The sequence below is a fragment of the Tenrec ecaudatus genome, chromosome X (genome assembly GCF_050624435.1).
Source record: "Tenrec ecaudatus isolate mTenEca1 chromosome X, mTenEca1.hap1, whole genome shotgun sequence".
Classification (NCBI taxonomy): Eukaryota; Metazoa; Chordata; class Mammalia; order Afrosoricida; family Tenrecidae; genus Tenrec; species Tenrec ecaudatus.
The window spans coordinates 18,994,957-19,021,753 of NC_134548.1; the positions used below are offsets into that span (position 1 = coordinate 18,994,957).

The 26,797-nt window shown below is 43.5% G+C and overlaps 1 protein-coding gene across 1 annotated transcript in view; it reads left to right on the forward strand.

Annotated features, from left to right (window-relative positions):
- Positions 1 to 20,289, forward strand: part of PHEX (phosphate regulating endopeptidase X-linked) — a 228,224-nt gene extending 207,935 nt beyond the window's left edge. The window contains exons 17-22 of the mRNA XM_075538878.1: positions 1,608 to 1,675; positions 3,785 to 3,915; positions 9,738 to 9,803; positions 11,804 to 11,908; positions 17,450 to 17,526; positions 19,959 to 20,289. Coding sequence (XP_075394993.1) covers positions 1,608 to 1,675; positions 3,785 to 3,915; positions 9,738 to 9,803; positions 11,804 to 11,908; positions 17,450 to 17,526; positions 19,959 to 20,061 — 550 coding nt within the window. The 3' untranslated portion in view covers positions 20,062 to 20,289. The remainder of the gene's footprint in view (positions 1 to 1,607; positions 1,676 to 3,784; positions 3,916 to 9,737; positions 9,804 to 11,803; positions 11,909 to 17,449; positions 17,527 to 19,958) is intronic.
- The last annotated feature ends 6,508 nt before the right edge of the window (positions 20,290 to 26,797 follow it).

Consider the following 26,797-nt stretch of genomic DNA (forward strand, 5'->3'; position numbering starts at 1 on the left):
TCAATGAGCTAAATCTTTGTTACATTTCTACTATGTTCTAGGTGCACGGGGGGGGGGGGGGGGGAGAAAGACCAGGCTCTCTATTCTCATAGAGAGTTATAATCTCGCAAACCCACAGGACAGTTCTCCCTTGCTCTGTAGGGCCCCCATGAGGTGGCGTCAACGCGATGGCAGGGAGTTGAGTGGATGTATAGAGTCTTTAGTAGTGAACATGCAGGTAAAGGTTTGGCCTTCCCCGAACTTGTAGATGAAAGGGAAAATCACGACACATACATCTGGAAACCCACTTGCTGGTTTCTCTCTAAATTAGGAATAAGCCATTTTTCACTTGTAGCTCCTCCTATGTAACGAAGCTCTCCCAAACAACCACTTCCTGGTCCTGCTTCTGTAATTTGCACAGGGCTGATTCGGGACAGCTTCACCAGGACTGGAGGACCTAAGGTGACTTCCTTCTCCTGCCTGGGCACCTCAGTTGCGCGTACTCCAAACCCTGGGCCTTGGAGGGGCCCTTGTCAATCACTTTGTAGTCTCTGACGGCTCTTGCTCGGCTCACTTGGCCTCCTTCCCTCTCTCCATTGTGAGTGACTTCATGAAGGTGAAACCTGGAAGCCACACTCACCTCCACCCTCCTTTGCTGGCAGCATGTTCCCAAGGCCAGTTCAAATTCCAGAGGAGGGAACTAGATGGCCTGGGAAGGGGTGGGAGAAGGGCATGTCCATTCGGCTGGAATGGAATGATTGGCCGCCACCTTTGTCGATAACCTACAGCAGGCTTCTTCAGAGGCAAAGAAAAATTGTGTAATGCCTTTACCAAGCCTGGTTACGGCTTCACAATCTTTGCTGTGCGCTTGTCTGTCAGAGAAGCAGAGAAACGTGACTACCTTGGAAAACAAAGTGATCCCTTTTAATCTCTGCTCTGTACCTTTTTTATGAACTACATTTGGAAAACAATTTAACTTCTGGGACGCTAGTGACTTTTCAACCAGTTCTGGGATAAGAAATAAATGGTATGTTTACTGACAGGATCTATTCAAACCCTTCTGCTGCTCTGGGTATTTATAAATATAACACACAGCTGGGCCTGATTGAGAATCACAGAAAACTTAGCTCTGGAAGGGACTTTAGCAAGCACCTTTCTTCCACCCCTAGAGAAGGACAGCATGCTTGGTAAAGTAGGGGAGAAAAAGAGGAAGGCCCTCAACAATATGGACTGACGTAATGGCTGCAACAATGGTCTCAAACATAGGAACAATTGTGAGGATGGCACAGGACCGGGTAGTGTGAGTTGGAACCAATTTAGCGGCGCCTAACACTAATGGCCACGATAGTCATTTAACAGGGGGACATTTCACTAAGGCCTACATATGGTCAAAGTGACAGCATTAGGATGTATAATTTCTTTTTTCATGATTAGGGGTTGTTAGGGATGAGAGCAGGTCACAAGTCAAGATCAGGATTTATATTTTCTTTGTTTCCATCAGAAGAGACTGTGTTTACATCTTTTTAGAGTTGAAACAGATGTCTTGGCTTTCATTGAACAGAAATTAAAAGATTATGCTCCGAGATTCATGCTTATTCTTTTTGCAAAATCATGTATTTCTGCCATAGATCTCTGAGTTACGGTGCTATAGGAGTAATTGTTGGACACGAGTTTACACATGGATTTGATAATAATGGTAAGTACGGGTTCATTTTATTAGCTGCCGCTTCTGTGATAATGACTACATGGGTGTTAATGGTTGCTATTTTCCGTGCTTAAAAGCATCATAGATGGAAGATTATGCAAAGCAATGTGATTGCTGATTAAAAACTTTCCTCCTTGTCTTGCTGTGATATTTTGCAATAAGCAAACAATGGTTCCTATTGGTGATCAGGGTAGAACGGCAGGGGTGGGGCGACAGCCCAGGGGAAGGCCCTGTAGCTTTGCTTCCTGATCAGGATTGCTGCAGTCGCCCCAGTACCTCCATGCACTGCTTGATTCCTTCCCCCTTTGTCATTTCTGTGTTCAACGTGTTGTGGTGTTCACCCCAGAGGTGAGTGCTCTGCCAAGTGAGACCCATGGAGTTAGGATTCTGGAGTTTGGCTGACTGATTCCTTTGTACTATTTTGAGGCTTATGTGGCACTTAATCAATCAGCTTTTCTGTATACTGACATATATGCAGCCTTTTATTAAAAAGACTGTGCTTTCCAAATATTGCATAATATAGAATATGACATGGTATATGTTATGATGCCATTTCAGCAGAAGGAAATAGAATATGGTATAAATGATAAAAGTCAGCACCCTTTTCTTCCTTGCAGTATTATTGGAAAGCGACATGAAATCCTGAGGATACACAAATTAGCAGCAAATGAATGTCACTGTCACACATCTGTACAGTGATACACAGGCAAACTCAAAACCATGGCTAATCCAAGGCATTGTTGGATACAAGAGGCCTCTTTTGTGCCTGTGGTAGCTCTACCTTTCCTAGATGCCTACCCTCAGGGCCAGAGAGCTTGGTGGGTTCTACTCCTTCTGGAAGGTTCTTGTTATCCCCTCCCTCCCCATCCTTCCTTAACTAGCTAGAGGACTTATGCTCCCCTAGACTCCCCCACCCTGCTACAATGTAGCTGCTGAATCCCCAGTCATCGCATTCTTCCTGCCAATGACCGCTTTCTCTGAGAGAAGAGATGCTAGGCTCAGAAACAAAAACTGGAGGTCAACTCCTGTTTCTGGGCTTTTCTTCCTAGATTTACCGTGTATACATAGTAAGTAAAATATGAGGGGCCTTGTAGAAGTTCATAGGAAAAGGGCAATAAAAGACATGGCATTTCCATGAACAGTTTGAAACCCCCTCAGGTAATTCTTCTTTAGAGCTTCAGGGAGGCCTTCTGGACTCTCACGTGTACTGCATAAGTACCAGCCCAGGAACTATGTAACGATTGGTGAGTGGGTGAAGGGTAGCAGTGAATCCAAGCTATTCCAGGGAGTGGTGTGAGTGACAGTTTTGCATAGGATCTTTGGATTGTTAAAGTTGACACCTTTCCTTAGGGGCCTTTTCTGTAAGCCCATGGCGTCTCTACCTGTAAGCGATGCCTCTGATGGCAGCAGTAACCTTGAGCACAGAAGCACTCACACTCTGGTGTGGAGAACGTGGAAGACGTGAAGAAAGAGCATTTAACCAGAAAGCACATATTCCTGATTTCCCCCCAGCCTGTTTTGGAGATGGTGATTCTTGTTTCAGCTAGTCCGTGTTGAGCAACCTTCCATCTCAGAGTGGGACAGATGGGCCTTCCATCCACACCGATTGCTGTGAGACGACTCGTAACAGAGGTCTTATGTGGCTCTAGGGTCCTGCCAATTTGGAGGAGACCCATCTTCCAGGGCTGAGTCAGGGTCTGTGTTCCTGTGGTGTGAATGACTCACCGGGGCTATTCCTATGGATCATTTGGAATTTCACTGGCAGGGACGAGCAAACTCTCTCTACATGGGCTTTTGGAAAGGAGCCATTTAATTTCATAACCCAGGGAGGATTTTGAGACAGATCAGGTAAAAACAAAGGAGCCAAAATTGGCTAAGACTAAAACATGCGATAAATGGAGAACTCTAATTTTTTAAATGCTGTTTGTTCCTTAGAAGGAACTTCCACCCTTGGGAGGACGCCAGGAGGTGCTCGCGGGAGGACTATTCCCTGCTGCAAGGGCAACCTCTTGAAGGCTTGTGGAACTGGGGTTAAAGGAAGATGAAGAATTTCATTTCCATCCACAACGCACATCTCCTTTCGCCTACCTTTTTTCCTAGGGAGGAAATATGATAAGAGTGGAAACCTGGATCCTTGGTGGTCTGTTGACTCAGAAGACAAGTTTAAAGAAAAAACAAAGTGCATGGTCAACCAGTACAGCAGCTACTATTGGAAGAAAGCTGGCTTAAATGTGAGTACAACTCCAGTTAAGGGAACAGTATGTGGGTTTTTTTCCCCCATTTGAACATTACCTAGAGTTAGGCCAGTGGTTCTTAAAGGATGGTTTCTGAACCGCTAGACTTACTAGAATTTCTTAGAAATGCGGCTTCTTGAGTCCTACTGAATTAATGTCCCAGGGGCTAGGGCCCAACAAGCTGGGGTTCTACACACCCTCCAGGTGATTCAGACACAAGCTTAGGTTTGAGGCTCACAGATGTTTGTTTTCTAGATCCAGACTCAGTCCAGATGAAGAATACACTTTGTGACTTTTGAGAAGAATCTATTCCCGAGATAACTAGAAACGCAAAGGGTGCTGTCATCCCTAATGTGTCAATCCGTAAAGGCAAAGCGCAACAAAATAGGGATTACTTTGATGTTCCCTGCAGAAGAACACCGTTGTTCTAGATGGATGTCCCATGTCATTTGTTAAAGAGCTCCTTTCTATTGTGAGTTGTACCGTTGGCTTGGCATCACAGCCACCTAGTGTACAGTAAAGCCAGCAGAAACTGGATCCCCTGTAACTCAAAAATCTGTCAGAGAAGGAAAATTCAATAATTTCCCACCAAAATGCTGAATTGGAAAGTGCTTAAGACTGTGAAAGTGAAAACGTGGGAGACCCAGAAAAACAAAGCAGTCCCACTGAGTTCGGCCTTGTACAGGTATCGCTGTGTAATACAGTGGTTCTCAACCTTCCTAATGCCGCGGCCCTTTCATCCAGTTCTCGTGTTGTGGTGACCCCAACCATATTATTTTCGCTGCTACTTTGTAACTGTAATTTTGCTACTGTGATGAATCAGGTAACCCACAGGTTGAGAACTGCTCTAATATCATTTAATCCATTTCTCCCCCATTCCCTTCCCTATAAACCCCGTGCTGTTGCAATTAGGTGATATCAAGTTGGTTTTGACTGACAGCAACTGTATATGCAACAAAGCACAGTGCTGCCTGGTCCGGCCCGATCCTCACAATGTTTATGATGTTTGAGCCCATTTGTTGGTAGCCACTGTGTCAAATCATCTGGTTGAAGTCCTTCCTCTTTTTCGCTGCCCCGCTACTGTACCAAGCATGATGTCTTTCTCTAGGGACTGGCCTCTCCTGACAACCTGTCCAAAGTATGTGAAAAAAAAAAAAAAGTCTTGCCATCCTTGCCTCTCAGGAGCACTCTGGCTGTACTTCGCTCAAGGCAGATTTGTGTGTTCTTTTGGCAGTCCGTGGTACTTTGAATAGTCTTCAGCAGCACCATAATTGAAATGCATCCATTCTTCCTTCGTCAATGGCTAATTTCCCATGCGTCTGAGACAATCGAAAATATCATGGTTTGGGTCAGGCGCACCTTAGTCTTCAAACGTGCTCCTCAGGACCCTCACCAAATGCAACACATCATTTGCTCTCTTCTGTGCGGCTTCCCTGAGCAATGATTGTGGATCCAAGCAAGGCAAACTCTTTGACAACTTCGGTCTTTTCTCCATTTCTCTTGATGCTACCTGTTAGTCCAGTGGGGCGCATTTTAGACTTCTTCACACTTCTTCACAGTCATAATCCACACTGAAGGCTGCAATCCTTGATCTTCATCAAGTCTTCCTCGCTTTCAGCAAGCAAAGGTATGTCACCAACATATCTCAGGTTGGACATTATTCTTCATATAAGTCAGCTTCCCTGATGATTTTCTCAGCATAGAGATCCAATAAGTATGGGGAGAGGATGCAACCCTTTCCTGATTTTAAACCACGCAGCACTCCTTTGATCTGTTCTCACAGCTGCCTCCAGGTTTACGTGGAAGTCCCTTCAGAGCACACTTCGCTGTTCTGCCATTCTCTTTCCTCTCAAGGCGATCCAGTCTGTTGGGATCCGCACAGTCTAAGGCATTGACATCGTCACTAAAACGTAAGCAAATATCTTTCTGGCATTTCGTGCCTTGAACCTAGATCCATCTAACATCAGTCTGGCCGGAACCTCTGGCAGCTCCCTGTCAATGTGTTCTGCACCATTGTTGGATGATCTTCAGGACAATTGTATTTGAACATTGGTCACCTTTCTTTGGAATGGGCACACATAGGGATCTCTTCCAGTCAGTTGACCAAGTTGTTGTCTTCCAAATTTCCTGGCACAGCCGAGCGACTGCTTCCAGGGCATCATCACCTTGTGGAAACACTTCAGTTGGCATTCCCTCAATTCCCCGAGCCTTGTTTTTAGCTAATGCTTCAGTGCAGCTTGAGCTTCCTCCTTCTGTAATAATGGCTCTCGCTCATACACTACGCCTCCGGGAATAGTGGATTGTTGACTAGTTCGGTTTGGTACTGTGATTCTCCATTCTTTCCATCTTCTTTTGATGTTTCCTGAATCATTCAGTGTTTTGCTCACAGAATCTTTCAATATGGCCACTCGAGGCTTGCATATTTTTCTTCAGTTCTTTAAGTTTACTATGCTGAGCGTGTTCCTCCTCTTTGGTTTCCAAAGCTAGGCCTTTGCACATTTCATGATAATATTTTCCTTTCTCCAGCTGCCCTTGGACATTTTCTGTTCAGCTCTTTGCCTTTATCATTCCTTCCATTTGCCTAAGGTACTGTACAATTAAGAGCAAGTCTCTGTGTTTCTTCTGGTATACATTTACATTTTTTTCCTTCCTGTCTTTTAAATGACCCTTTGCTTACTTCAAAAATGATGTTCTCGATGTCATTCCAAAGCTCATCATGTCTTCTGTCACTAGTGTTCAGTGCAGTGAATCTGAACTTGCTTGTGAGCAGTTGGTGTCCTGTGCCACAGTCAGCTCGAGTAGCTGTTGATGTATTTTTTCATCATCTCCTCCCGCCGATATAGTTAATTTGATATCTATGTATTCCATCTGGAGAAGTCCATGTGTGTGATCACTGTGTTGTTGAACAAAGGTATGTGCTATGAATAAGTCTGTCTCTAGTCTTATAAAATCCCATCATGCGATCTCCAGCTTTGTTTCTATCATTTTCCAATTACTGGTCCTTCCTCTGTGGTCCAAGTTTTCCATTCTAATCGTCAATAATTATCAAGGCATCTTGATTGCATGTTTGATCCATTTCAGACTGACATTATAGAATTTTTCAATTTCTGCATCACTAACCTTAGTGGTTGGTGCATGAATTTGAATAATTGTATTGACTGGAGTTCCTTGTATGTGGTGAGACATTATCCTACCACAGACAGCACTGTACGTAAAGACAGATCTTGAGATGTCCTTCGTGATGGTGAATGCGATGCCATTCCTCTTGATTATGTCATTGCCACCATAGAAACCTTCTGATTCCAAATGGCCAATGCCAGTCCACCTCAGCTCACTAGTGCCTAAGATACTGATTGTTATGTGTTCCATTTTATTGTTAATGACTTTGATTTTTCCAAGATTCATACTTTGTTCATCCCAAGTTCCAATTATTAATAGATGTTTGCAGCTGTTTCTTCTCATTTTGAGTTGTGCCCCATCAGGAAATGGAGATCCTGAAGGCTTATTCCAAGAGGCTTCACTCCATCCACATCCTTATGTTCGACCCTACTTTGAGAAGATAGCTGAGGATAAAATTTGTTGTTTTATCAAGTTGTTCCTTCCATGCCTCTTTTCTTTAGTATTTCATCAGCGATGATATGATTTAGGAATTAAGAATAGCTGATAAACTTGAACAAATGTCTATTCAGTATTTATTGATAAGGTTATTTGAGTTTTCTATTTAAATTTGCTAATAACAGATTAGCTTGGACAAAAGGGAAGACAAAAATTGAGAAAATAATATTTGTTGACAGATTTCCATCATCATAGCAGAAATAAATAATATTTGAGCAGAGTTTAAAATGTAAAGTTTTATCTAGTTTCCACTACATTTCCTTTCCGATCCCTACTTTTCTAATTAGAACCTTATTTCTCTAATTGTATTTGGCAAGAAGAAGAACTGTTAAGAGGTATGGCTCTGCAGAGAGACCTGCCTTTAAAATACACGTGCAGGCAATGCAGATCCCTAACTCACTTGGCAAAGGGCACAACATCTGACAGAAGCATGGTGACCCCAGAGAACTGGAACACTGCAGCGTATGAGTGTGCTTTTTCCCAGGTCCCTTGGGCCCTTGACCAAGAATAACTGCGATCCTGTTTTCTTACTCAGGTTGGGGAAAACCTCCTTCAGTGTATTATATTCAGGGTTCTTTGGAGCCCTCCAGAAAAATCTAGGTATATATTTTTATACTTCGTTTTTAAGTGAATGTCTATAAAGACTGACAGGGGTCATATCTGGCACAAGTGAACCCACTCCTTTTTCAGGGGGAGAAATGTACATCAATCGATGTTCCTGTGGAGCAGCTCTAGCTTCTTGACAAAGTACCCACGAAAGCCGTTTCTTTGCCCATTTTGTTGGTTTAGATCTACAAAACTGTGCACATAGCTGCGTCTTCTATTGCAATATCAGAACGGGAGCATAGTGGATGGCTTCTACAATACAACATGGGTCCTAATCTTGGTTTAGTCAACTTCTAATTTCATGAACTTAAACTAGTTTAACATTCCTCAGTCTTTACCTTTCAAAGGGGTAAATATTTCAGAACACAACAATTTGAGGTGAGAGTTAACTGAGTTAATAGCACAATGCTTGACATGTGGTAAGTGCACAGTAAATGGTAATTAAGATGCCTCTATTTTGTGATATATTCATCAGTGCCCTCATCCTAGGAGAAAACAAAGACTTGGGCACTGAAAAATAAAACTCAACAATCATTTCCTTGGAGGAAGAGAGTGCATATTTCGTGTCCATTATTTTAGGTAAGGCACGGGAGGTAGACTTTTCAGTCTACTTACTGAAACACATTTAATCCTCAGTCTGCTCATGAGATGTTTACATAGTCCTCAAAACCCTTTTCATTGACTTGAGCCGATTTGAATTCATCGTGACTGTGTAGGAACTCCCCTTAGGAGTCTCCAAGACTGCTACTCTTTATGGGAGGAGGAAGCCTTGTTTCTCCCTTGGAGCCGCTGGTAGTTTCAAACTTCTGACCTTGTAGTTAGCAGCCTAACACATAGCTACTATCCCCCCAGGGCCCAGGTACACACTGCAGGTTGAGAGTAGAGTTGAATGGACTGTGTGACCCCCAAGTCAACAATGTGTTTTTCGGCCAAGTGGTAGCCACTGAGACCAGGCCAAACTTACCTCTAGAGCTGCATTGGTTTAGAATGGTTTTATCCTAGGTCTTTTATGGTTTTACGTTAAATTATTCAAACGTTGGGAAGAATTTCTTCACCACACTGGACTCATTGTCATACGCATTGTCAATCTTGACCTTATGATTTGCACTGTTGCTATTTGTTGCCCCACCCCACGAGAGCTACCCTTTTCCTTTTTCCTGGCGATTGCTGAAGGTGAGAGGATGACGTTTGGGCTTACAATCTCGTTTCTGTGTGGATGGTACATTCATGGACGCACAGGCACAGTGAGAAGTCTCAAACTGGGAGTGAAGCAGAGGAAGTAGCCGGTATATCGACATTTCTATTTTTTCCCCATTAGGCCAGAGCTACTCAGAATATTATCATCATTTTATGGGAGCTGGCTAAATTGGTGAGAATAAAGAGGTGTGTGAGAGAGAAATGTGCAGCATAATGAAATATAACTTATATTTGGGAGCACTTTGCAGGACTTTGTTTGCCATCTTCTGATGCATTATGACTATCTCTCGAGTTATTGGACATAATTTCCTCTTTAAAAGGATACCTTTTCTTGCTGTCCTATTTATGCCTCCTCTTGAATGATAGTGAAGTACTCTTTTTTCCTTTTCCCTTTTTGTTAGGTGAAGGGCAAGAGGACTCTGGGCGAAAACATTGCCGATAATGGAGGTCTGCGGGAAGCTTTTAGGGTATGCGCTGCCACGGTGACTGTGTTTTTTTATTTAAATTAAATGATAGAGCATCATTTGAGTGCACAGGCATGTTCTTGAGGAATCAAATGTTAGAGAATTTCTGTAAATAAAATTGAATTTCCCCATGGATGCTATTTCAACGCTAGAGCTGCGTTTCTTTCTTTTAGGGCTAGAAAGCCACTATAGGGATAATATTTGAGTTGATTAGTCATGTATTGAAAGGAGAGTAGGTAAAATTTATGGTATCAAAGCATGGTATAAAAATCTCCTTGGGGGTAGGGCCATATGAGTTTTCTTTGAATACTGCTCTCTCTAGGCTTCTTTCTAATTATCTCCTGAAACTTCTCAACTATGGCCACAGGCTAGTGGGTCTCAGATGCTCGGTCAGGTAAGAGTCCGTAATTCTGTTTCATCATCCAACTGCTCTGTGGTTACACAAGACTCAAGGATAATGTGGAAAGATTTTCATAAAGCTAAGGGCATTGAATTTAAAGACCAGGATATTACCCTGAGATTATGTCCTTCCTATATTCTAGTTAAGATATATTTCTCTCACAGGACAGTTATAGAGGTCTAAATACAGGCATGCATATATGTAAATACACTTATATACAACGACGGGAATAGAGCTATGTACATATCTTTATTATGGTAACAGATAGACACTGGACCTCCACTCAAGTACTCCCTCAACACAACAATTTATTCTAACACGGCACTGTGATGTTCACCTTCCCCGACACTATGGCTGAAGACAAAATGGGTGCATAAGCAAATGTAAAGAAAGCTGATAGTGTCCGACTATCAAAAGATAAAGCGTCTGGGGTCTTAAAGGCTTGAGGGTAAACAAGCGGCCATCTAGCTTAGAAGCAACAAAGCCCACATGGAAGAAGCACACCAGCCTGTGTGATCAGGCATCAAAGACCCAAAATAAAAATCATATAAATGGAAATGAGGGGGAGTGCAGAGTAGAGACCCAAAGCCCATCAGTAGTCATTTGGTCACTCCCTGTCAGAACAGCCACAACGAAGAGAAGAACCAGTCGGTGCAGTATAGCACCAATGAAACACACAACCTCCCTCTGGTTCTTTAATGCTTCCCCCCACTACCACGACCGCAATTCTATCTTACAAATTTGGCTTAACCAGAACATGTATACTAGTATAGAAAAGAGCTCGCAACACAGGGAGTCTAGAACAGATAATCCTCTCAGGACCAATAAGGGGAGCAGTGATACTAGAAGGGTAAAGGTTGGACAGTAAGGGAGAACCAATCCCAATGATCAAAGTATGTCCCCATTCCAGGGGGACCAACAGCAGAAAAGTAGGTACAATGAGACAGCAATCAGTATAAGACATGAAAAAAAAACTATGAATTATCAAGGGGACATGGGGGAGGGGAGGATGGGGAGAAAATGAGGAGCTGATGTCAGGGGTTCAAGTACAAAGAAAATGTTAAAAAAGATGACAACATATGTTCAGATGTGTTTGACAAGATGGATATATGTATGGATGGTGATGAGAGCCCCCAATAAAATTATAAATATACCCCCCTTTATAAAATGATAGTGACAGAAGATAATAGCTTTTCCCTTTTCTTGGAAAACCAAAATTTCTCAGTGGCTATATACTGACACCTGTATGTTGTTGTTTTAGGCCTCCTCATTGTGTTAATGTTGGTTTATTCCCTGGTAGGCATAGGAGGAAAAAAGAAAGAGAAAAAAAAAGCTTTTGCATTTACTTAACATCTGGACCATTTGGTCCACTTGCTTTGGATCTATTGGGTGTAAGGTCCGTTTGCAAGGAAACCTGCTTCACTGTTAGGCACTAGGCCATTGACTTGCATTTTCAGATACGGGTGTGTCTCCTTAAAGGAAAATTTGGCACAGTGCATTCACACATGGTATTTGCCGTGGGGTTTTATTCCGTATCTTTGCACTGGATGAGCAAAGAGAAGTAAAGGTTATTTCTAGTGACTGTCTGCTCTTCTCTTACTAGGCGTACAGGAAATGGGTAAATGACCAAAGGAAGGGAGTGGAGGAACCGCTCCTTCCGGGCATCACCTTCACCAACAACCAGCTCTTCTTCTTGAGTTATGCTCATGTGAGTAGATCAAGAACCATAGGGCTTTGGCTCATTTCCTTAATCAAAGGTTTGGAAGAAAAGGGTCATGATATAACATTGATTTTTAGCCAGAGTTTTATATTGATGATTATTTTTAGGTTACATCTCACATGATTACTGTATGGCAATTAACTGATCAAATTGAGGTACAGTGGGGATCTGGAGGTTTATCAGTAATTTTTAGCAAGTTTGATATTATAATGTACTTGATGCTACTTACAACTACGCCTAGAAACTTGTTTGTAAGGCCCTGGCCTCCTTCTGCATCTCTCCCACTCCTTTGCCGACTAACTTACACCTCCCCTCCAGCAGGGAGTCTGTAAGGCTATGCTCCTTAACTGTCATGCGAATGGGAGGATCCAACTAGAGCTGAAAAATAAAAAGGTGAAAGAGAGTCATGCCACTCTTCTGGCAGCTTTGAAGGTTTTCTGTGCAGACATTGAAAGGGATTCGCGTAGGGAAGTTGTACACTAAATAAGGCCAAATTCGGAGTTTGAATCATGAGGCCAAGGCCACTTCTGCTCTGTTATTGGTTGGGCACTGCACATCAAAACATGTAGGTCCCTTTGCAAAGAGGTCAGAGGTAGGTTGATGGAGGCTCTTAGGCATGAGCATACGCTGGGCAATGTTTCTTTGTTTTTGCAGTCATTTATACATAGGGTTTTGCATTCACTCCCATGCATGCCACTTTCAACTTTGGTTAAGGGATTATCATCTGCCTGGATTCTTTGCATTCTTACTCCTGAGGTGATAACACTAAAGAACAATAAGTAAATGACCATTTATCAACTTGATGTCAACAAAATTGGAGTCATTAAAAAAAAAACCCACGATTTTTCATTAGCGTTCCCATTTCTGGCAACACGCCACCAGCCTTTGAGCCGTCCCAGGATGAGCAAACCTGGAGTGCCGTATCTATTCCTTTTTTTTTTGGTGATATGTTCTCATATCACAATATGGGAGCTAAGGTATTTCATCCTTTTAAATGTTTTCCAGATTCAAACTCCCCATTATGTTGGCTCATCAGCTATAGGCTGAGTATATTGGAGACACTTGCCATTTTTCGATGAAGTGCTCACCAAAGGATACCCACTGCCATCACGCCAATTCTGACTCATAGTGACCCTATAGACAGGGTTTCAGAGGCCGTAAACGTTCATGAGAACAGATAGCAACTTTGTGGTTAGCAGCCCAGCACTTACCCGACAGCACCACCAAGCTCCTTCATCTCAGGCTACCACACTGTAACTAAGGAGAAGACTATAACATCCAACTAAGCATGCTTTTTTAGGGCAGTACTAAGCCAGATCTCAAAAAAAAAAAACACTCAAGTATTGTTAGAGGATTCTAGAGCAGGGGTTGGCATGCTGAGGCCCATGGGTCCAGTATGATCTGCTTCCCGTTTTTGTAAATAATGTTTTCTCGGTAAATAGCCATGCCTAATGCATACATGTATGTCTGTGGGCCAGTCCAGGCTACTTTGAGATAGTTGAGTAGTTGCAAAGAGACCTTATGGCCCATGGAGACCCTCATCTTTCTCCCTTGGAGTGGCTGTTTTCGAACTGTTGACCTTTGGCTTAGTAGCCCACCACGGTAAATAGCCATGCCTAATGCATACATGTATGTCTGTGGGCCAGTCCAGGCTACTTTGAGATAGTTGAGTAGTTGCAAAGAGACCTTATGGCCCATGGAGACCCTCATCTTTCTCCCTTGGAGTGGCTGTTTTCGAACTGTTGACCTTTGGCTTAGTAGCCCACCACATGACCACTGGGTTACCAGGGCTCCCTAGAGGAAAAAAATTGCTGACCACTGCTCTAGCAGACAAAGTACAAGTCCTAATCAGTTCTTAATTATAGCCTAGTTCACAATGTCTCTCTATAGTTGAAAGAGACGAATCAATACTGATGTTATAGTCATAAATTTGAAGTGTCTCCAAATAAAATATCAACCGATATCTGATTTATTTTAAACTGAAGAGATTTGGCAGAGGGGGGATGAAAAGCTATTTTCTAACACTAAGGAGAGCTTTGCCTTGGCGTCTTTCCCACTGATAGAGTAGGGAGGATTTAAAAATCTCTTGCACATCGGAGTAAATCTGCTTATAGGAAGTAAAGCTTGTTTCCCTCTTAGTAGAAGGTGGTAGGAAACCAGTAACAAACAATGTGTTTCCAGAAGTTGCTTAAATGATATATGAAGCAAAGCGAGTACTATATAATGAAAAGGATATAAAAAGAAGTAACTGAAGAAACGAGGCAAAAGGAAAGGCCAGAAACAACTTCACATGAGGCAGCTTCTGCAGAAATGAAGGCATCACAGTGCAATACGAAAATATCTTCACAGTCAAATGCAGGACCATCGTGATTGGCCTTTGTCTTAATCAAAAGCAATAGCCACAGAGCACCTTTCCTGCGTCCAATATCCCTGTAGTTGCTGTGACTTAATCAAGTGTTTCCTCGGGTATTTATCTCATCCTCCTATTTCTCTCCCATCTCGGGGGTCTCTGTGTTCAAAAATTCAAAACAAACTCACTGCCACTGAGTTGATCCTGACTCAGAGGGTTTCCGTAACTGTAAATATTTACAGTCCCACAGACACTGGTTTGAACCATCAACCTTTCATTTAGCAGCCCAATGCCTAACCCACAGTGCCACCATGTCTCTGTGTTCAGTAGATATTTATTTAGAGCTTCCTGGTGCCTAGAAGTAATCTTTGCACTAGTCTCTCATTTCTTCCTCCTACCTACTCTATGTCTTTGCCAGGTAAATCACTTGCTAATATCGAGTGTATAATTTTTTCGGCTCAAAAACAATGTTTAACTGTGGTTTAAACACTTTAGCCCTGTTGCTCAGTACTTCCGGAATCTGGCAACATCCTTTCTTTCACCTGGTTTCCTTTTGCTGCCCATTATATGCCGGACAGTACAATTAAACAGAACGTCTTGCTTTTGCCCTGATACATGCCTCTTTGCGGCTTCTGTGTCTGTGTTTCCATGTTTCACTCTACTTGGAATGTTCTTCTTTTCACATTGATGTGTTGTAGACATCCATACTCTAAGACTACCTCATACATCATGCCATGCTTCAAGGCAAGGTTTAAATAGGTTCTGTGGCAGACGCAAACAGAAGGACAAGTTTCTCTTCTTATTTATGCTTCATATCCGACACGGAGCATAGCTCATCGAGGACCCCGACACTGGAGTCTTTATCTTGACATGGGCTTCCGTCGTCACCATCGGAGTAGGAAAGAGAGATGACAACACGACTCTTATATAGCATCTTAAGTTGCTCGTAAGTCTTTTAAAACTGATGTGAAGGTTTGCAAGCTTCCGCCAGGCAGTCACAGGTTTCAGTTCTGCTTGCAATTCATGGGCCAGAGCAGTTCCTATAGCCACATTTACTGCCAAAGTCTTAGGAGTTAGAAAACCAAGAAAACCCATCCGGCATTTTTCAAGCTGGAGGAACGGAAGAAAAAATTCAAGGCTTGAGTTGCAATATCGAAAGTTTCTGTGGGCACAATATTGAATGATGCACGAAGCATCAAAAAGGAGATGGAAGGAATACACAGCCACTGTATTAAAAAAATGACTGGTTGACATCCAACCATTTCAAGGGGCAGTATAAGATCAGGAACTTATGGTATTAAAGAAGTCTAAGCTGCACTGAAGGCACTAGGGAAAAGCGCAGGTCCAGGAATTGATGGAATACCAATGGAGATGGCTCATTAAACTGATACAGTGCTGGAAACACTCACCTGTCTATGCCAAGAGATTTGGAAGACAGCTACCTCGCCAACTAACTGGAAGAGAACCATATTCGTGTCCGTTTCAAATAATAGTGATTGAACACAATGTTGACACTATCAAACAATATCATTGCTATCACACATTTGTCATATTTTGTGGACAGTAATTTATAAATCGGTTACAATGGTACATTTACAGGGGAAATTCAAACTGGATTCAAAAGAGAACGTGGAAATGAGGGATAGGATTGCTGACGTCAGATGGATTGGGGCTGAAAGCTTAGTAGAAAGAGTGTATGTTTTATTGACGATGCAAAGGCATTTGACTGGGTGGATCGTGACAAATTGTGGGAAATATTTCCAAGCACGGAGATTCCAGATGCAAAGCTTGTGCAAGGAGAAAAAAAGGATTACTCTGAGGTTTACAGTCAGGGAAAGTGCATGTCATCTCTATGTTCAGCAGCTATTTCAAGAAGCTAGGATTGGAAGATGATTCTAACTAATCTGACAGTCTCTGGGAATATGCAGACGACACAATTTTGCTTGCTGAAAGTGAAGGGCTGAAGCACTTAGCTGAGGCACTTGGAAGATCAAAGACTACAGCCTTCTGCATGGATGGCACCTCAACAGAAAACAGAAATCACAAGTGGACCATTGGGTCCATTAGCAGAATTGTGACAAATGGAAAAAAAAGATCAAAGTTGTCAAGGATTTTATTTTACTTGGATTCACAATCAATTCCCATGGGAGCAGCAGTCAAGAAATAAAACTATGCTTTGAATCAGGAACATCTGTTGCTAAAGAGATCTTTAACTATTAAAAAGCAAAGCTGTCACCTTGAGGATTAAAGTGTGCCTGGCCCAAGCTGTGATAGTTTCAACTGCCTCATATGCATGCGAAAGCTGGATAATAAATAAGGAATCCCAAGGAAGAATTGATGTTTTTCAATGAAGGGAGGGACAAAGAATATTGAATATAGCATGGACTGCCAATAGACTGAACAGATCTGGCTTGGAAGAAGTTCAGCTGAGATATTTCTTAGAAGTGATGATGGAAAAACTTGTGGACCTGTTACTAGGAGGGACCAACACCTGGGGAAGTACAGCGTGCTTGGTCAAGTAGAAGGTCAACCCCAAAGAAAGAGGTCTTCAATGAGATGCATTGACACTGGCTGCAACAATGGGCTTACCCACACCAGAGCAATAGTTGTGAGGGTGGTGTGAGCCTGGTTAATGTTTCATTCTGTTGAACATAGGGTCACTATGAGTTGGAACCATCTCAACAGCACCTGCAAGCCATCACCTTCAAAGGAGATGGGAGAGTGCCTTCCTGTCTAAGCTTCAGACTAGAGTGAGGCAAGTGCGTGCCTAGAGTACCAATTACCTTTTCACTACCGTATTCAGTAACTGATGATTGCTTCCATGTGTAGGTTTGAAGGACTATGATTACATTCGGAAGGGGGCATTAAAAGCATTACAGAATTGCAATGAATGCATTGGCATATTTCTGGGTACAAGTGCTAGTCTCTGTCAAGTTCAAACACTTGTCTAGAAGCTGGCCTCAGGCATTCCACTTGTGGAATTATCCACATTGACAAAATCTTCGACCCTGGGGATTGGAAGAATAGACATTACTACTGATGAAGGCTTTATCTGATCTACAACTATTTATCATCCATCGGTTCTCCAGTTACTCTTGAATATAACTTGGAGGAGGTAAGACAGTAGAAAATGAAAAACTGGGATAGAAATGCCCTTAAAGGTTGCGTTCCTCTTTCAGGTGAGGTGTAATTCCTACAGACCAGAAGCTGCCCGAGAACAAGTCCAGATTGGTGCTCACAGCCCTCCTCAGTTCAGGTAAAATGGATGATACCAGTTCTTTCTACTTCTTCACACAGACATCCCAGTGCTGTTAACTAATCTGGACCAACGCCTGTATCATCAGCAGTGTGATTTCCATTTTACAGGCAAAAATACATTTGGCCATACAGAAACTAAGCATTTTTTCTTTATCAGTAGTAAGCAAGTTTAGGTCACATTATCTCAACTACATTTCTGCTGGTGGTCACTTGTACATGCTGCTTTTATCAAGATTCCAGAGACAATTTGGAGTCCAAACCCTAGCTTTTGTAGGAAATCCCACTTACTATCTTCCAATGTTTGCAAGACAGTCCTTCATGGGTACCAGATATGATACATCTCATGAGGCCAGAGTATTTGATTTCCACAACAACCTGCTTTTCTTTTTGTCTGGGCTATAAAGCACAGTCTTTGAAAATTGGATGAGATCTCATAGACTCTGTCTGAAATACGTTAGAGCTCAAATTTATTTTGTGGCATGGAATATTCCATTTTATACCCCTTGTTCTGCCACGCAATTGACTGAGAAACATGAATGAATACCCACTTGCTAAAAAAACTCTGAACAAATGGCAGGATAGAATGTGATGTTTGGCAATTATAATTCATGTATAGAGTCAAAAGCTCCTCCACATTGTAAGCTTTTAGTTTTAATCCTATTCAGAATCAGAGAGAATTGTGAACGACAATCTTACATGTTAAAATGTATACAATGTTGATTAAAAAGAAATTTTTTTAAAATGAAAATTAAGGTTATTATTACTTACCCTATGCTAAGTTGTAATGTGTCTATAGGGGACAGAGAATTAATTACCCTATAAAATTCAAGAAGCGATGACAATTTCCATTTATTCTTTGCATAGAACATATCATATCTGAATATCTTTATATTTGATGCTTAAATGAACCTATTAGCATATTGCAGTAAAATATCCTAAAATTTCTTCTATATGTTAAAATCTTATTCCTAAAATCTTATCGTAGAAATGCTGCAGAAATTGACTATAAATTTTCCACTAGCATAAAAATCTAATAACTGTGTTGGAAAGTCTCCCCCACTGGGTTGAACTGTCTGAAGGCTGACAGTCTCTAATGGACTAAAATGCGCTCCTACTGACAAATGGTGCAGATGAAAGCACACAGTAGATTAATTACTCAACAGATAAGTTTTTAGAAACTAATTTCCTTTTACCAACTAGTTGCCTGTGATGTTGGATTTTAGGCCACAATTTGCCAAGTATGCTTACTAATTATCGGCCAAATTCTATATTTAACACTGCCCAGGGTGAATCACACTGAAATATGCATCCCTCCCCATAGATCCAACTAAAACACGAGGTTCTGAGGATTTTTTTTTAGATACCATCGTTCAAATGCCCACAGGTAACAAATTCATTTACGAAAGAGAGAGTAAGTGACTGAGAATGTGGAGTCTGTAGTCAACCCATGGACCATGCAGTTGAGTAAGAAATAGATGAGGGGGAGCTCTTTCCACCCCACTTTTGACGCATGCCAGACACCTGCAGTAATACAGATTCTGAGTGCCGTGGAAATCACACAATGGAAATCTCACTTCCAAAGCCAGTAACAAATCAAAGGGCTAGTAGGCAACGACAGCTTTTAGTCAGGGAACTGGCAAGGATACCAGAGTTTGGAGGGAACGCCTCTGAAAGAAGTTGTCATCGATACCCACTGGCCACCATGCACTAGCTGATTGTCATACACACCGATTTCTAGGTAAGAAGTCACCTTCATGCCCAATAGAAGTTTTGAGGAAGTGTTTTTGTAGATAGGATGGATTTTTGAAGCAGAATTGGAAATGCAACAACCTAGATGAAACTTACAAACATAATGTTGAAGGAAAAACTCAGAGATTAAAGGGTACATATGGTATGAGTGAAGACAGGAAGCCCCCAAACAGGTGAGACTAATCTGTGGCAATAGAAACCAGCATCGGTGTGGTGGTTATTTTGATGGGTGATTTGGGTAGAAGATCCGAGGGAACCTTCTGGTCACTGGAAAGGCTGTCTTGATCTAGGTGTTCTGTGCCTTCAGCTACACACGAAGACACGAACAGGCTTTACATTTAACTACTTGTGTACTTTCCCAGGGGGCTTCCAAAAGTTCATTCTAAAAGAAAAGATAGTGAAATTTGTACATGAACTTTTGGAAACATTAGAAATGCTAAGTAGTGATGATGACACACTCGAATTTGAAACATAATTTGATGATAGGGGGCAGCATAAGAGGAACGTTTGCCTGGCATTCAGGTGGGTCTGGTGTCTGCTTGGTTTGTTTCTCAGTTGTCTCCCCTTATCTGCCATAACTCAAGGCCAACATGGCCTGCGAATAACACACTGCTGTCCTCTAGGACGTGCTGGGCGGTATGTGAGCATGAAATGACACCGACTGTGACTTATCTTTTGCAGAGTCAATGGTGCAATTAGCAACTTTGAAGAGTTTCAGAGAGCTTTCAACTGTCCACTGAACTCCACGATGAACCGAGGCCTGGATTCTTGCCGTCTGTGGTAGCTGGCCCTCTGCATTCTGCCGTCCGGAGCAAGCTGACCAGTGCCCTTAGACGCTGCATCGAGCACTCGCACCCCACCCCCTGCTGCTCAAGCTTATACTCCCCGAGAACTTTCATTTGTAATGTGCTTTCATGATTTGGAGAAGGGGACCTGTTTGGATCTAAACAGTATCTGTTCCAGATGCTAGGATTTCAAAAACGGAATGTGCAAAATGAACCAAGCCTGTTCCTTTAGCAAACCAACCCCCCCCCCCCCCCCCCGAGAACAATAAAGCCCTAGGCTACTCGTGTGGACACGCTGTCCGCCGAATGGTGGCTCCTGGCCTTTTGAATGGATTAGGATGCCCCCCACTCTGCAGAGCCTATTTCCAACCACAGCTTTGCAGGGCCTCACCTCGAATGTACCCGGAAAGCCCTCCGCCGGTGCAGCTGGGCACCCTCGCGGATGAAGCCATATGAGGGAGCCCAGGCAGTCCACTGCTCTGTGGAGGGTGGGGCTAGATTTGATGGTACAGGGTTAGACAGCATCTTTAGACTTGAAGATAAATGCAGAGTCTTTGGGATCTTGACTTTCCCCCTTTTTCGCTGGAAGGTTCTTGCTCTCACTTTGAGTCCGACTGATGTGGGAACGTGCTGCCCAGATGGAGTCTGGTGTCGCCGTTTGCCTGATCAAGTCTGAACAGAAAAGGAATAGAGCTGCAAGCCCCGGGAGGGGCTTCTAGTTGTGCAGCGGCAGGTAGCGTAGGCGAGGCCACCTCCTCCATTGGCTCTCATCTCGCCGACTCTCGGTGGCCATGTCTGTCCACTTGGGGGAAAGCTTGAGCTCAGACATTTCCCTAGAGCCTCAGCCCTGGCTGACTGGCCACCCTCCTCTGTGTGCATTCTTGTGCATCTGAAACGAAGCAGGCTTTGAGAAAATGCTCTTCCCATGCCCCGTGGGGAACATCTGGTGGCCATTTGAACCTCTGGTGAGACTGGCTTCTCTCATCCAGATCGACAGCCTCCCAAACCCACGCTGCTGTTCTCAGGTGCCCTCAGGACACCCTATGGAGCACGTGTCTTTTCGGTCCTCTCCGGTCACTGTGAGGCAGAAGCAACTCGACAGCAGCAGGATGGGCTTCTTAACCAGTTCCCGGGCATCACCCGTTTCTTAACATAGCCATTTATCCGCTGTCACATTATGCACCGCACGAGAGGCGCTAGGGAAGTGAGCCAGGAGGGAAAGCTCAAAAGCAAACGGACAAACTCAGACTAACCACCGGTGCTCTGTTGCTTTCATCTTAAAATATATATATAGATGTATGGTTATACTGGCTGTGCCAGGTCTTTTTTTGTAGTCCAGGGGACTCCAAAAGGGAAGGCTGTGGAGGAGCACCAGCTTGGGGACAGTTACACTGTTAGCCAGAGGAGAGTGACTTTCCCCTTGACTTCCTCTCCAAACGGATGTACTTTGGAAAATTGACACCCCCTCCCTTCTCTTCACCATGGCTTCGTGACCTGAGTCTGTGTTTCTAAGAGCAAGTGATCTTAATGTAGGGGTGCTGGAAATCACAGTGCCTTTTCTCTGTAGGAATCCCTCAGATTTGATGTAGACATCCCACGTACTCCCTGTTTTATTCTTTTATGTAGGCCTTTCAGGTTGGTTGAGGTGTGTCACACCTCTATGAAAAAGAATTTCCTGTCGGAATTTTTTTTTTTAAACTCCAAAGACACACATCCCTGCAGGTCAGCGAAAGTGTTTGATGAAGGCATACAGGAGTTAGGACTTTGCCAATGGAAAGCATTAAGTCAGGGGCTGATTTGGGGAAAACCGGTTGGTTACCATTCCAGACCCTGAGTTTCCAAATGGTCCTGACTAACTTGCTGCAACTCAGTTACCGTTTGAATGCGAGTATAAGCGGACCCGAATATCAGCCGAAGCGCCTAATGTTACCACAAAACTGCATAAAAAGTGTGCTGAAAAACCTGGCTTTTACACGAGTATATATGGTACACTGGTTGCTGTGATTAGGAGAGCTATGATTCCAAACAAAATAAAACAAACCCCCATAGTAATATCAAATCATTGCTACAAGCTAAGATAATTTAGTAGTAGGATTGGACTTCCAACAGGCTCATGCTTCAATCTGTAAGTTCTTGTGCCTCCACCTCAGCACAGATTACTAAAAGAAACACACTGAGTGGTTGCGAAAGAGAAAACACAACTGGACAGGAAGGGAAATAAAGCAGGGAGAAGCTGCCTAAGAATGTGGCTCTAAAGAGAAGACAGAATGTTGGCAACCTTGCTAGACACATCCACTGGAGTAGAGCCATGAAGTTTGACAAAAATAATTATGGTAAATTAAAAGGAAATTAGATATCGGATCTCAGACTAGGGATGTCATCCTACACCTCTCTGATTCATGTACCAGATGTTCTGCCAGCGAACTGTCTGGGTATTGGGAAGTTCTTTGTGTGTGCACCTCTTCTGGATGAGTCAAGAATGACATGCATAGAAAGTGGCGTTATTGCCTGGGTTTGTGGATCTTTTCACAGAGCTCTCAGAATTGGCCTTAGGTTCCCAGTTTTTCCCTTTAAAAGCTGGGACTGGGACATGACTAATGGAAGCTCCGGATTCATAGATTATCCTGCAAGTTTATTTAGTGCCTTTCTTCAATGGAGCTTAAAGCAGAGTACATAAATTTTCTCTTATTTAGCCCTGGAGCTATGCTAAGAAGCAACTAGAAACTATGGCTTGCCAGATAGGATACGCTGCTGCTGGAGGAGCAGAGAATATGAAGTAGTTTGTCAAGTACCCAGTGTCAGGAAAGGCGGAGCCTCTGCACTGTGGACTACTGGCTTTGGATTAAGCTGCATCCCCTTTGGCTAGCTTATTATTAAATACATGTCTTAATTCAGAATTTCGATTGTCCTTTACTATGTCATAGGTTCCCCCCCTTGTTTCCCATGTTAACTTTATCATAAAGCCTCAGTTACATATTAAATGGTGGAAGACTGATTATTTCATACAACATTCTCATTGTCGGTGGCAATGCCCCACTGACTGGCAGAAAGGTGTTCTTTGCGTTCAGCGTTTTATATCTAAATGTTCGCCATGAGACTCATTTGGTTGTATTTTCTTTCTCTACTTATGAAACAATGTGAATAAATATTTTGAGAACAAGAAGAAGTGGAAGGTTTTCTCTTTCCTTTTTAAAATTAAAATATACCTATTATGTATTCAGTTCGGTTTTGATGAAGATTCACAAAAAACCTATTAAAACCTTTTACATCTATTAACGATTCAGTTCTGTTTCTAGTAGTCACCAACTATGTATGCGTATATATATATATATATATATATATATACACACACACACACAAAGTGCTATAGTAGACTAGCTTTCGTTCGGAAATGGGATTTTACAGTTACTTATACTATAGACAATGAGAGATTTCCAAGTTGTGGGCCGGAGGCCGTCAATGATTTTCTTCCAGAATTTTACGTTAGCTGTGGTCTATTGCCTTTACAACAATATTGGTGGATAGGCCTCTAAGGAAAATCTCAATCAGTGTGCTCTTGGAAAGGAGACAAACAGTACTCTCATTATAAAACCAATGTATTTCCATGTGCTATTACCACGTTTTAACCGTCTAGTCAATTTTCAGTCATTCGACACATAACCACCCATTGTGTTTCAAGCAATCTGCAGCTGTATTTAGGTGGAGAGTTGTGCTAGTCTCCAGGGTTCTGGCTGCCATCAGCGTGGCTCCATGGGGCTTGCCGACAGGAAGGTGAAGCAGTGTGTGTGTCCCACCTCTAGGAAGGAAGACCGGAGTTCCCAGAATCCTCAGGAGCAGGCCATGCCCACACAGAGGCCTCCATGGCTAAGACCTGATTGACAGGCTAAACTCCACCCCTTCGCTCAAATTGATGAGATTACGTAACTGCCACAGACTCTCCCTTGTTAACTTGACACTTTTATAGAGCTCTTTAGCCATAATTTTTAAACAAGACAATAATAAAATGTACCTAATAAGATAAAACCAAAATGCATACAATTCAATATGTGCCAGCCTATTTTAAACAATATTCTATAAGTGAACAAAACAATATTCTATGCCTAACATTGCGAGAACCTATAGCTTAATCCTATAATCCCATAAATATATTCCCCCACCTATGAGATTTTGTAAACCAGCCACTTCATGCCTGTATGGCCGGATCAATACCAGGCCGGCTTCTAGCAGCAAGTGACCTTGAATCTGACCAGAGCTGGCTGAAACAACTAGCTGCAAATGGCCTTGAATCTCCCACACACACCTGCGGAGCTGACCAGAGCTGGCTATGTAACCTGTCAGCAGCTTTGCAAGGTTTTTTCTTTCTTTTACTCACGGCCTGTTTGGCTCAGTGCCTGCTTTGTTCTCGACCCACCACTCTGCACCTGGCCCAAATACACCCGGAACCAAGAAGACACCTTACATTCCAGAAACCTGGACATACCTGTATCTCCCAATCCCTGACTACCTTATATGGACTCATGACAGCCCACTCTCATGTTCCTCGGCTATATACTCCTGTAGTCTGGAGTGCGATTCCCTTGGCCCCAGACACTGGGCTGTGGGACTTTGCCCAGGGTGGGTTTTTCTCCCCAATAAAGCCTGTTTGCTCTAATTTGACTGATTTGGTCTCGGGCGCCTCTCGACTACCTTACTTTGGAACCGAAACACAGGATAGGGACCCCCTCGATGGTCAGAGGCCAGGACCACCCCCCACCCCACCCCCAAGGGACTCTTCTAAAAGTGAACCTCCGCAGTCGAAAACGGTGCGATCAGTTTTGGACTCTGGTAAGTCCTGCCCTGCCACCTCTCCATCTGAGCCAATCTTGTCCTGTGTCACAGCCGCGCCAGGGATGACTTTCCGCTCCCGTTCAGGACCCTGTGACCTGGGAGATGTCTCACTAGCAGGGGACCACCTCTGTTTAGAGTTTCCTCTAACACGGGGGATGCCTTGTCTTGGGGGATAACTCTCCGGGGTGTCGGAGCATCATGGGCAATACTGAGTCTAAAACTGATCATAAGACCCCCTTGAGCTGTATCCTGCTAAAATTTTCCAAATTAAAATTTTTCCAAAGCCTCCACAAATAAAGGCTAGTCGCTTAATGTGTACCACCGAGTGGCCGCAATACCCCTTACACAATCAATTTAGGTGGCCCTCCGAAAGCACTTTTAATTTAAATGGTCCAAGGTTCCGTACATTCCGGTTTTCTGGAATCTCCAAGCCCACCTATCTCTATGCATCCAGTGTTCCACCATATAGGTCCTTTTAGCTAAATCAACTGAAAGGAGCATGGCGGGGAAATTAAACTTGAAAATAACCCCTACTCTCCCTACCATACCCTAGCACCATCCTCTGCGCTTACCAAAGAGCCAGACACTTGGGCTCCCGCCTCGACCAATTTCTACTCCTCCTCCTCCTCCCTCCCAGTCTCTGCCACCCTGTGCACAACCACTCTCCCACCCTTCGCCATCATCTTCCCCCTAGGCTGCTGGCCAGCTCCAACCCTCCACTTCAGTCAGCCCGTTTTGCCACCGTTTGTGCCCCCATCTCCTCTCCTTTGTCAGTGCATACTCATTCCCACCTCCTGCCTCTTACAGAAGTAGCAGGGGCTGAGGGTGTGGTATGGGTCCATGTTCCGTTTTCTCTCCAAGGCCTGTCCCAAATCAAAAAGCAACTTAAAAAGCGTTGTGGTTCCGGGAGTGTCAATCTAGTGCCAGACCGGACCCAAATCCGCTGCAGGTTTCCAAGGTGAACAGCCTTGTTGGAACAGCATGTTGGAATAATGTAGGTAAGGGGAGTTGACAAGCTGAATCCGTAACTTCAGATTGGCTGTAAGGGCTGGGGCACAAAGTGGGAAGGGTCCAGTTTGTGTCTAAAATTGCTACCACCGGTCCCCCCTCACTCCCGGGTGCCCAGGCCCCTGTTGGGCCTGTGGCTCCGTGGCAGATCCCCCTCCTCCCGCCCCGCTACCCGCCACATGCCAACCCCCCACGAAGGGAAAAGAGGAGGTGTGCGGAAACCGGAGGGAACGGAGAGGACCGCAGGGGCAGGCCCGGGTGGGAGTGCCCTGGAATTAAAAAAAAATGGCGGTGGCTTCAGCCGTGGCACGCACCCAGTCCCACCTAAAACTGGTGCAGACTAGGGAAATCTGTTTAATTAAAACAAAGCATTGCAAAAACCCGCAGTGGGTGTGGGTGCAATTTGATTTCTGCCCAGTACTCTGAATGTCAAAGTAAAAAATTCAATAAAGCGCCGGTAAACCGCGGGAGTAACTATGACTCTCTTATAGTAGTCAACTTTTAAAAACTTAAAGAGGTAACACAATAAAAAGATAAAAACCCTGCCCTTCTAAACCACCTCCAGGAGGCCCTCACCCAGTTTACAAAACTGGACCCCAAAACCCCTGCCGGGCCAGCTATCTTGGCCTTCCACTTTATCCTTCAGTCAGCTCCAGATTAAAAAAAAAATTAAAAAGCAGAGGAGGAAGCACAAACCCCATTATAGGATCTGGTAAGAACAGCCTTTACCGTCTTTGATGCTTGAAAGGAAGTGACTGAATCAGCCCGACACTCCAGATTACAACCAAAGGTGGCCCTGCAATCCAGGCTCTGGTAGCGGCCCTGAGCCAGCAGGGGAAGGGCCCAAAGATCCCCGCACAAAACGGGATGCAGTCCTACTGGGGGCTTGTTTTAAGTGTG